Source organism: Morone saxatilis, unplaced genomic scaffold (assembly GCF_004916995.1).
Source record: "Morone saxatilis isolate NCDOM2014 unplaced genomic scaffold, NCSU_SB_2.0 Contig11, whole genome shotgun sequence".
Classification (NCBI taxonomy): domain Eukaryota; kingdom Metazoa; phylum Chordata; class Actinopteri; family Moronidae; genus Morone; species Morone saxatilis.
Genome location: NW_023339663.1, coordinates 15811508 through 15823647, shown reverse-complemented (window position 1 = coordinate 15823647; position 12140 = coordinate 15811508). Strand labels below are relative to the sequence as shown.

General features: G+C 39.8%; 1 protein-coding gene across 1 annotated transcript in view; it reads right to left on the bottom strand.

Moving 5' to 3' along the window:
- Positions 1-1672: 1672 nt before the first annotated feature.
- The window catches only part of LOC118320926 (stereocilin-like), a 13872-nt gene continuing 3404 nt past the window's right edge, over positions 1673-12140 (bottom strand). The window contains exons 7-28 of the mRNA XM_035652052.1: positions 11721-11887; positions 11453-11639; positions 10960-11075; positions 10408-10540; positions 10111-10293; positions 9598-9636; positions 9287-9463; positions 8756-8905; positions 7392-7450; positions 7090-7213; positions 6868-6950; positions 6630-6765; positions 5945-6147; positions 5465-5555; positions 5177-5348; positions 4814-4983; positions 4165-4320; positions 3939-4081; positions 3303-3451; positions 2988-3085; positions 1941-2088; positions 1673-1761 (exon numbers count right to left, since the gene is read on the bottom strand). Coding sequence (XP_035507945.1) covers positions 1673-1761; positions 1941-2088; positions 2988-3085; positions 3303-3451; positions 3939-4081; positions 4165-4320; positions 4814-4983; positions 5177-5348; positions 5465-5555; positions 5945-6147; positions 6630-6765; positions 6868-6950; positions 7090-7213; positions 7392-7450; positions 8756-8905; positions 9287-9463; positions 9598-9636; positions 10111-10293; positions 10408-10540; positions 10960-11075; positions 11453-11639; positions 11721-11887 — 2973 coding nt within the window. The remainder of the gene's footprint in view (positions 1762-1940; positions 2089-2987; positions 3086-3302; positions 3452-3938; positions 4082-4164; positions 4321-4813; positions 4984-5176; positions 5349-5464; positions 5556-5944; positions 6148-6629; positions 6766-6867; positions 6951-7089; positions 7214-7391; positions 7451-8755; positions 8906-9286; positions 9464-9597; positions 9637-10110; positions 10294-10407; positions 10541-10959; positions 11076-11452; positions 11640-11720; positions 11888-12140) is intronic.

The window sequence follows — 12140 nt, the reverse complement described above, 5'->3', positions numbered from 1 at the left end:
AATGAAAATAAAAAATAAAAAACAGGACATTTTTTCAATTTGGTAAGATTTGTCAACAATAGAAGCATGAAGAGGCATTGGTGTGTGTGTTTATTGAGACTGGGATGACTGATTGTGAGTCCAAATGCCTTCTCAAAGTGTTGTGTTTGTATTGGCATACCTAGTTAGGAACCTCTTAAATCATGCCCCTGACAAATACCCCCCATATTGTAATTAACAAAAACTGAAAAGCGAAATAAAAATAAAAACCTACTTAAAAATACAAAACTATAATAACTCTGGTACAGACACAATAAATGTCTAAAACATCTCTCTCTGAGCCAGATTACCTGTTTTGGTATTGGGAACCTATTGACCTTTGGACGTTCCCTCTGCCCACTGCGCAGGGTGGATCATCAGGTGGTCACCTCAAGTTTTTACTGAACTGTTAGATTTTAGATTTGATTTGTTTTCACAGCCAGTACAGCACATACAGATATAAACAGTACATACAATCATTGTCCCAGCTCAGAACAGTGCCAGTGGGGCAGTTTGTTCAGGGCTGCTGTGGCAGAAGGGACAAAACTGCTGGTGTAGCAAGCTCTTCTTCATTTTAAAGTCCTGTGTTTCCACCTATATTCTGCTGAGATTCTGTGCTTCATGGATCCCATTTAAGACCCTTGAAATATATAGACCAAAGCTTGTAAGAGGCGCATTAAATTCTGTTTTATTCATCAATTTTTATATTGTTTTTGGAAATCTTACAACATATAAAGGCACTAGGGCTTAACAGTGTCTTGAAGTGCTGCACTGAAGGTGTAACTTTACTAGTATTACTATATTAAATAGTCAGGCCACAGGTTATTGGTTGTTTTGCTCCTCAAAGTCACAAAGTTTCACTGTGTAGTAGTCCAGTTCAGTAATACTGTGTAATTGCTGGAGTTTACTCTCAGCTAGAAGGGAGTACCAAATTCAAGAAATACAAACATACCTGCATGCAGGAGCATCAGGAGGAAGTTCTGTCCTCACTTAGCATGTCAGTCAATAAATTACTCTGATATTTAATTTCCTCTCTTATGTCAACACATTTTTATCATACATGTCATTCCAGTATTATACTATTGGATATTGTGTGTGTATATATATATATATATATATATATATATAGATATGGTCTGCAGCATTTCTGGAATTAAATTTGCAGACTAGGTCATAGTAGAAGGAAGAAGGTGCATGGAGGTCCTAGGGCCCGAAGGTAGACGGCTAACTGAGTCAACAGAAGCTAAAAATAAGTGTGGAAAATATTTCAGAGGTATTTTATAGACCCCTAATGTCTGCAGTTTAAGGGAAAGGATTCAACATATTAAAATTTTATTAAATTCAATAAGTTTGTTTGCGTGATCACGTCCTGTAAAGTCTGTAAAGTCCTTTCCTTTGTTCAATAAACATAAATCATCGCATTGCTTCCTCTGATCGTTAGAATATTACACACATTACATTTACATTTACATTTACATTTTGCCAAGTTGATAGGTCATATGAAAGTGAAACAAGTGCAGCAGAGCATGATCAAAATCTGCAGTGTAAATTAAAGGAACACAGAGGGGAACAGAACAGTTCAAAATATTTATTTGAAGTACAAATATGATGATACCAAGGGAGGTCAAGGGACAATTAAATTTGTTCCAGCATTTTAAATTAGTTGCCACAACAAGAGGCACAGACCCAGTGAGCGTACAATGAAGCTGTCTACGTTCAGGGCTGCTGGAGCCGAGTTTCTCCCTGCAGAGGCAGACAAACAACATTTATCATTACCATATAAGCACAACAGAAAAATTATATCGGTTAGTGGAAACAAGTATTACCATAATAAAAGTATATGTGCTCACAAACTCCTCTTCAGTTAAATAAAATAACTGTAACAGACTCATTTTATCACCCTAATTTTTTTCAAGACACACCTCTTTGCTCCAGCAGGACGTCTCCTTCATACCGAGCCAGTCCAACAGCGTGCCTCTGCCCGGCGTCCAGCTCTGCCCACTGCTCCTTGGTGACAGCCCACGCCTGCTCCACATTCAGCCACGACAACTGAACCGCACTGAACACCACCTGTCAGACACACACCCGACACAAATAGCAGTGGTTATATTATGTATGTTCTTACAAGTGTCCACAGTTTATCTTGTAGGCTTTAATTTGAGACAGCAAGCTGCTTGCCACATTGCTAATAAGTCTTTGAGACAGTTATCCCACTATTAACTGTCCCTCTTCTGTATATGCCAGTTTATTAAGATAATCTGACATTTTGCCTTGGGTTTACACGTAAAGCCAGTTTTATTATGAGTTAAGCAGTTAGTATTTTACAGGAAAAAAAGGCCATAACATGTTTACATTGTTACATTGTCATGACCTAATTGCTGTATTTCTTTTTAATATAACTTTTATATAATACTAATATAAGTAGCTAAATCTATAAACTCCAAGTTTGAAAAATATCTGTTTATAATTGTTTTATTCATTACTTTTACTTTTACTTTTACTTTTACTTTTACTTTATTCTTTACTTTCTTTACTTTATTTGACAGGGACAGTGCATATTAATAACATTTCTGAAAATATGCCAGAGAGGCTAATTTTTATCTGTAGTAGGCAATAGTTGAAAGCACAGAATACAAGAATAAAAGCATCGAAAATACAATCAACATAAACAAAATCTGTACTACATAGAGCAGAAAAACAGCTCTTTCACACATACAATTAACAATATCATGACAGTAATCTACAGATAACATGACAACACAATTTTAGGCTCGGTGAAGTGTTCATACCATGAACAAAGAACATAATAAACTGTAGCAGCTCCGACACTATGCAATTACAATGAGGACAGCAAGCAACATCATAACACACTATTGTTCTAGTGTCAACCAGGCTCTTAATGTTGTGGAGAAGGGATGGTAGTTGGTACACAGTATACAAACACTACTAAAACCGTGGGTGACACTCACTGCCATCTTTTGTGGTGACATCAGGGCAATGGTTTCAGGGGTGATTCCCTCCACTTGTTCTTGTACCAGAGCAGACAGCACCATGTCCTCCAGGCCCACTGGACAGAGACACAAACACTGTAGTTAGATAATTCATGTTTCTTATATCAAATCACAGAAAAGCCTTTCCTATACTTCTATACCCTCTGGGATATTTTTAATTGTAACTATCCATCCAAGAGCTGTCATTTCCTCCTCCCTCTTTGGAAAAACGATTCAAAAACATTTGATCGTAAAAAAAGTTCATACCCCTAGGGATATTCTGTTCTACGGTACCTGCCAATGTCCCAATTTCAGTGAAAACTTCTGGTCCCCAAGCGCTGACTGAACCAAAGGCCTCAGGTCTGGACAAACGGCTTGTCAACGCCTCCATCTGCTGTTCTGTGCACGGCAGGGACATCTCCCGCAGGAACAGGACAGCCACACTGCAGTTTAAGGAAAACTATTCAGGACTTTATCCTCCTCTGAGGGTATGCTAAATGTTTTTATGAGGTTTGTGCTGCTGAGAAATGTCCACCAGCCTCCTGTTAGTTAGCGTCTGTTAGCAAGTGGATGTGAAATCAATGACTTACCCTCTGAATTCACAAGAAAGCAATTCTATTATGGTATTGGAAGGATTCATCACTGTTTTACTGTTGCTAATTACTGCTATGTAGACGCACAATGTACTTACTACCTTGTATACAACGTATACGACCCCTTTGGACTGTACATGTCCATCTTTGTTTATGGTCATCTTCATTTTGATGCCATTTATCTGACATATTGGATACTTTTGCCATGTCTGCAGCTCGGTTGGTTGTCTCATGTTGCTTTGAAAACTAACTTATTACATTGCTGAGTGTAGCTTTTACAACTATTGTTAAGTGTTGTTATATTACATATATTTATATTATATTATATTTGACTGACCTGAGGTTATAGGAGCTCAGTCTTTTGATCTCTGAGGGATACAGGCCACAGATCAGATGGCCAAATGTTGCCAGATCAACGGCTGTCAACTGTTCCACTTTCAGTTTGCGTTTCCGCATCGCACCTAAAATCACTGCTCTCATCTGGAAAAAAACAAATATAAACATTCAACCCACACTTATAGGTTCTGTAGTTTTACATCAGAATGAAAGATTCAAAAGTTCACCTTTTTAGGGCTCCAGTCTGTCAGCATCCCCAGATGTGCCAACACACCCAGATCAGTGAGATTGGTGTCGTACAGCTCTCTTTCTCCCATCTCAGTCACCACAGAGCCCAGAGCCAGCACCTGATCTGCTCTCAACTCTCTCACCGGACTGAAGGACTGGATTCAGTGAAGAAGCAGAACATGATTCAGCCACAAGATTATTTCTGGGGTTTGTATTGCCATTGAACTGATAGTAGCAGCTTTAGAGAAACAGGACAGTGGGGAGAAAGAGAAAGGAGTGACATGCAGCAAAGGGCCGCAGGTTGGAATCGAACTGGAGCCGCTGCAATAAGGACTGAACATAAAGGTGAGCTACCAGGCACCCTAAGTCAGCCACAATATGTTGATATTAAAACACTACTCATGTTTCACTCAGCTGTCAGGGTTGGAGATGTGACTGCCTGTTCATTGTCCCTACCTTTTATTTTCAGGCACCAGTGGTCAAATTTTTATTGCGTTTTTATGGATGAATTGCATTCTGGGAAGCGAAAAGACTTGCTACACCACAAGTTATATTGCTCCTTATTGACCTAAACAGTGTCTGCATAATCCATGGGAGAAGACATGTTGTATTCTTACTGATGAGTTTCACAGGCAGAGTTTTACTAACCTGTCTGAGTTTGACCCACAATGCTCGGCGCTGCTCAGAGCTCATTGAAGCGTCCTGAGCGAAAACTTCTACACACTGCTTCAGATCTTCCTGTGACATACGACTGAGCTGAATGGAGGTCCAAGCTGAAGGAAGTGTCCCTCTGATGTCTGCACAGCTTGGAACTGGCACTGCTCAAATAGACACCAGTGAATTCAGATAAAAATGTACAAAACAAAATGACTCATACGGTTACTGTGTAGGTCACAAGTGGAGTGGTGCACTAATAACAGTCACTAGATTACAGAGAGGATTTTTCCTGCAGATAAAAGTCATTCGACACAGTACAAGATCAGAAAAAGTTATTGATAATGTTTAGTGAACCTTTTGCCCTCCTGTTCCGTGCTTTGACAATCCCTCGAAGTAGACTCTGGGTCTGCTGTCTCTGACGATGCTGGTCCACACACTGAGTAACACAGACTCCCCCCACCACACTGTCCTCCCAGTGACTTTGACTCACCAGGACCTGCTCCACTGTGTCTTTATTTAACACTGTCTGCACAGGGGGAAACACATTTTATATATTCATGCTTGTCAGGATATGTCTTAAAAAGCCAGTTAAGTGCAGCAAAATGAATTATTTGCATGGGTTGGTGTGTTTTGGATGCTTACCAGGGGGATGGAGGTAATCTGCTTTGTTGAGAGAGAAAACACCAGCCTGCCCAAATGTTCGACATCCTCAACTTGCCATTTGGATGGCTCCCTGGCAAACAAGTACACATATCTTCACATTTATGTTGTTTATGTAATCCATGTCTAACTGCAAGCACAATGCTGGAATATTCCTATCAGGCATTTTATGTATATAGACATTTTTTATTCTACTACTCTACACTAATAGATCAACTTCCAATAAGAATCAAAAAATTATATCTCAGTATAGTAACCACTGTAGAGGAAATATTTAGGACACATGACTCTGTAACATCACCATGCACCTGACTGCATAACCGGTTACGGCACGACACTCCTCTGTTGTACTTTCTGTTTAGTGCTATTTAGCAAATGTTAGTACTTTAAGAGGAATAATTATTAAAATGTATGTATCTCAACATATTGTTGACCCAGGTGTCATAACCAGTGTTCCTTTACCCGAGCAGGTCGTTCTGAGTGAGCAGGGCACTAATATCTCTTAGAGCCTCTTTAGGAAGGCAGAAACTTCTAATCTCCTCCAGCCGCAGTGCCAGAGCTCCTCTGTCCACGAGAGCCAAACTGTCCCGGTCCAAGAAAGGCAGTAAAGGCCCCAGGAAGTCCAGAGTGGTGCCATCAATCTCCCCCTCCGCCTGAGAAGAGCCCTACAGAGCACCACGTACAGTCAGTAGGCCTGGATTACTGGGATTTCACACTGATATGACTTCACATGTGTGAAAAGCTGTTAAGAGGATGAGGCAGGTTATGTTCTAAATCTACATCTGTTTTTCTCTTTGTGTATGCAAGCTTGCTTGAGAAGCCTGAACCAACAAATGCAGTTTGCTCTTTCTGCCCCAGTAATGTGTTAATAGAAATCAAATACATGAGTCACCATCAATGACGCAAGCCCCGATTTAATTGAACCAGAAAAAGCATCTCTGAGTTCCAGTTTGCTCATGGTGTCAGTTTATATCATTTTAATTACCCCGAGGTTAATTTCTATTTTAACTTAATGATGTTTATAAATTACATGCAGCAACTGGTTTCTGGTCCCATTTTTCTACCTAATATATGCAGCAATGTGTCAAATCCTCATCATGTAAGGATACGCAGTGCAGTATTTGTGTAGTTCATGTTGGTATTTTACCAGCTCAGTCACAGCTTTCTCTGCTAAATTCGTCTGCTTGTAATATGGCAGCCTGAGGAAATCAGCAAAGTGTGCCTGAATGTGTTCCATAACGGCTCTAAAGGATGCGTTAGAGAGGTTCTCTATCATCGTCACACTGGAAAAGAACAGAGCAGAGGTGTAAATGTAGTCATCTCTAGATGAACTTTAAAATATTTATGTAAAGAGCAGAATACATGTTTGATAAGTAGATACTTACGGTAATGTTGCAGCAAAGCCAGAGTTCAAAGCACTGAGGTCGAGTTCAGGTTGTTTCCTCAGTTCATCCACAATACATTTTCGCTGGTAACACAGCAAAAACACATCTGAGAATTAAACATTAATTTATAACAGAAACAGAGCCACAAACTTATGAATCGTGCTATCATCATCTAGCTATAAGAGGCTGTGATGAAGAGTTTGAGGAGTGTTTGCTCCTCACCAGAGCAGGTCTCATGTCTCCAGGCAGCTCACTAACAAACTGAAGCAGCTCTGCAAAATCTGTATCATTGCTCCAAAGCCTCAAAAAATCACAACTCATTCCACTGGCAATATGACCCAGATCCCTACAAAAAGAGAGAGAGAGAGAGATCATTATTTACGTTGTTTATTGAGTGATTATCTGACCTGAAAATCACTGTGATTGGATCAGTTTGTTTGGAGTCTTAATTCAGTTTGGAGGTAAATTGACTTCATGATTAAAATTATGGATCTGAATGTTCTGGTGCAATACATCCAACTTACCTCACCGTCCTGCTGGTAATGTTTTTAAGTTCATGGATCTTTTTGAAAAGAAGCTGAGCCTGTCCAAATAAAATAAAAAAGTGTAAGGCTCAGCATTTCGACAGTAGTTTTAAATTAAATTGTAAAAGACCAACTGTACCATATGCCATGTTTTAACCCCTTTACTACAAATCATATATGTTTGATGTATCTGCAAGGTGATTTTCATACTCTCCTGAAACCGGTTGTTGCTTATGAAGCAAAAAGTACTCAAAAATCAATGAACCAAAACCTGCCAAGACACTGGGTTGGTTCTTTTAACAGAGTATTGTAGTTTGTCAAACTTAACTCTAAAAGCTGTTTATGCTGCATGATTGCTTTGAGATGTTTCGGTGGATGTCAGCCAAAACATTCAAGTTTCCCAGAGGATGGACTTTCCATTTTAGAATTTAATAGAGCATATTAACATTAGGTTGAACATCACATTCATCACTGCTAAAACGATAAAGAATAGAAAAATTTTCCTTATATTGTTTGTTTCATGAACCGTTTCTTATTGCAGTGTGTGTCATGAACATTGTAGCTTTAGGGGCCGCTTTGAATTCTTAGTTTTCATAAAAAGCAGTTCAACTCCAACTAGTGAAAAATTACCAGATTGGATCTGGAATACAGATGGCATCTGGTGGTATATCACTATGACTGAACTACATTAAATATACTATAATTTATATGTGTGCAGGGGCATCAGTTTCAGGTTGGGTGAAAGTATGTTATAACTGTCGAATTGACTGATTTCAGGAGCAACGGGGGCATGTTGCTTGAAATCATTGAGACACGTGGATTTAGAGTTTAATCATATAATTGCATTCTCACAAAATATTCCTCAAACTGACTATAAAAGGATTTTCATGCATTTTTAATTGCACAATAACACAGGGTTATTAAAACAATTAACTTTAGAGTTATTTAAACATTATATTTTATATTCAATATTCAGTGTCACAACATATTTCAGTGCAGCTACAAACTGAACAGGGCCATATTTATTGATTTGACTCAGGTCTTGTTAGGCTGAGAACAGGAGGTGAAATACACTCTTTGGCTGTGACAAAATCCCTTTAAGGTAGCAATTACTAATTTATGCTACACTCCTCCGCACCATTGTACTACATCCAAACTAATTAGCTTGATGGTGGCTGATGCGTATGGAGTATTAATATCCTGAAAGGCTCATCTGAAGCATATCCAATGAGTTGCAGATTAATGGGACCGAAAACCGAAGCTGGTAACATTTTCTTCTTTATTCAGAGAACTGCCAACCTATTGTTGTCATATGAATGCAGCTTTAAACAGCACACAAAGGTAGATTGAAGTAAAATGTGGACCTGCTGTGGCGACCAGCGCATGTCCCTGTACAGGCTGATATCTCTCAGGGTTGCGTCTCCATTTAAGGTTTCTGTCAGCTTCCTCAGCGGGACAAATGGTAGTAGACAGTTCACCTGCTGAGTGACGTTCTGCAAGTCTCTTTGTAGAGCCTGTTGACATAGAACAACAACAACAACAACAACAAAAACACTGTAAATTCAAACCTAGAAGCTTTTAAAGGCTCTTTAGATAACACCAGGTAGGTTTCACACATGTGGATCAAATGAACATTTTCTGGAAACCCTAGAACCAGATTAGCGAGAGTAATCAGACCACAGTTTTTGTTTTTACTCAATAATATATTGTCCAGTAAGTTTTAGGCTTCTTACAAAGTCTGTAAGAGTAAAAAGGATGATGATGCAAAGCCTATGCACCTCCACTGTGCCAATCTGCTCAACATGTGAAACAAGGTGAGTCACAGCAGATTATAAGGATGAAAAGATACAAAACATTATTAAAGGTGTACTGAAGACAGATAATAGCACCGTTACCTCCTGCATAGCATTGTATAGCATGGCTCTATGGCCAGGCTTAAGCTCAGTTAGCAGCGCTCTCCAGCACTGGCAGTGGGCAGCCTCACTGATCTCAGGCCACTGGAGGTCTCTGAGCACAGCAGGGGAGAGACCAGAGTGTAACGGCTTCAGTTTGCACAGTTTTTCCATGGTGAGCTGGCAGGAAGAGAGTGAGCGAGAGAGGGAGAGAGAGAGAGAGAAAGAGAGAGAGAGAGAGAGAGAGAAACACACTGATGAAAGAGCAACTGGCTGAAATTCAGCCAGAAAATATTTTTAAAATGTCTACTTACATTGGTGTCCTTTGAAATCTTGGATAAGATTTGAAAAGCCTGAGGGAAGTATTGAAAATTAACAGAAGTGCATACACAAGGGTTTGGATTTTAAGAGAGTTTGGTATTTTGAGTAAAGGTCACATATTTAATCAATGTGTATCCTCTTCTTTCCTCTAGAAATGTGGTAGGTAATTAATTGTAGATCTGCAGTTATGACAAATAATCCCCACAGTACGTATTAGACTCAAGGCTGGTTTTAATTTTGTGAGAAGGGATAATGCTGCTACATTATATAACTCCATGTAGCGTCTTAGAGAAAAGACTAATGATTGCTTTGACATTTTTTTTCAATCAAATTTGGAAACTTCCATAGAAATGCAACTCATTTTTAGACTTTTACAGCTACACTTGAAACATATGGTAGGAAGAAGACAAGAGACGCTTTCTGATATCTACAAAACATTGGAGAACAAACAACTTTGCCCCAGGATAAGAATGACAAGAATGATGTGAAACATATATCAAGCTGACCTGCGCTGGGGAATATTTGAGTAATCCTGGTTGTGAGAGGATTTCCAGGAGTTGTTGTGAAGGGAGGGACAGCAGGAAGGAAGCTCCTAACTCAGGCAACAGACCACTGAGGGCAGACAGATCTGGAGGAGCCATGCTGCTGACGTTCAGGTTCTCGACGACTGGTATCAACCAAGAGGACAGCTGTCCATGAAACACAGCTCAACAAAGTTAGTCAGACATTATGGGACAATACAAAACACTGTAGTCAGGGTTAATAGTGGTCTAAAAAAGATTTACTTAACATTTGCTGCTTACCCTGCCACTGGCACTGATGAACCCTTTGGACATGCACTGAGCCAGCTGCTGCCAGAGAGCTACAGACACAGTTGAGTCCCAAAGAAATGAACTCAGGTCCACTGGATCCAGGTAACATGCAAGGACTCCTAACCTGCGGCATTAGACGTAAGACATTATCTGTCATTTTTGCCTTTATTGTATGGCAGAGACAGGCAGTAAGAGGGGAGCGAGAGAGAACTGATGTCCACCTGTTATAGCACCATAAGTACATAAACATACTATGACCTTACTTATCCAGACAATCCCTCATGATCTTGCATGTCAAGAATGAATCTTTCTAAGGGGTCATGTCAACAGGGACAGCACTTATGTCAAGTATGTCCTCAGATGGTCAAACGTTTTAATACCTTAGTAGTACCATAGTACCATGACCAAACACAAAGAAACACAGAGTGCATGACTAAAGCTGTATGAACCATTACCTTGGAAAGACATTGGAGAACTGTAAAGTACTTTAAGTGATCACAAAAATAAATAAACATACATAAACATTACGTATCTAGGTCCCACCTCAGTATGTTATCACTGGTCAGATTTTTCTTCTTGCTGAAGAGGGTTCGCAGCACATGGCGGCCCCTGACACCATCCAGACTGCCGTTGCCTAGCAACTCTACCAGAGGAGTCAGCTAAAGTAGACAACAGATCAAAAGTTGAAAAATTCACCATAACTATATACAATTGGATGAAACAATTACAGGAAAAAACAACATAGTGTCTTAGTATGGTGATTGTTTGGTGTTTGATGATAGTGGTGGAGAACACTTTTCACCAAAATCTCCAAAAGGGCGTAACTGACTTGAGATCTGATGACTGTTTAGGCCATAGTATATTTCACATATTTTTATACTCAAAAAACCATTCTGTGGTCCTTATGGCATGTATGGTAGTATCTGCACTCGTTTATCTAGGTTTTCCCTCAATCAGTGGCTTTATTAATCACCTGATCATGTCTGAGATGACATTTGTAAAAAGAGATTTATAAATGAGTGAAATGACCTCTTACCTGTTGTGATGTCAGTTGCTGGAAATGACTGATTGGAAGATAAGGCAGAAGTGGGAGGATGGAACTGAGAAAGTATGGCGGCCACGTAGGGACATCACCCACCACACTCGACTGCAGGAGTCTTTTTACAAAAGCCTTTTTCTGCAGTGACTTCATCCCCGAGCTGTGGTCGCGAATGGCTGTCAACCTAAAGGGCAACTGCTGTTAGCATCAGGACAGTCAGATAAATGCACACTAAATGCAACCGTTTCGTGGGTCAGTAACTCACACGCTGTCGTTGACTATCAGGGAGGCTGGGAAGCTCATGATGTCAGAGACAGACATGAAGGGAATGAACTGAGACAGGTCAACAAATAATTCTGGGGTCACCCGAGGGAACTTATGGATGAAAGCAGCAGTCATTGTTTCCATGGCCTGCAACTCTTTTTGAGAGGCCTGACAGAGAAAACAAAAGAGCAGGACAGAAACTGATGTGTATTCAATGTGGCCCTCTTTAACTATGCATGGGCCATGACATAGACTCAAATAAGTTCAGCTCAAGAGACTGCAAAAGAATAGAACTGTAGTAATAAGAGTATGAAGACTTTTAGCTGCACTATTAGTTTAAAGTCACCCTTTACTCAAAAATATGTTTTTCTTCTTGTTCCTACAGCTGGATGTTTGTGTTCCACTGTGCAGAATGATGTAT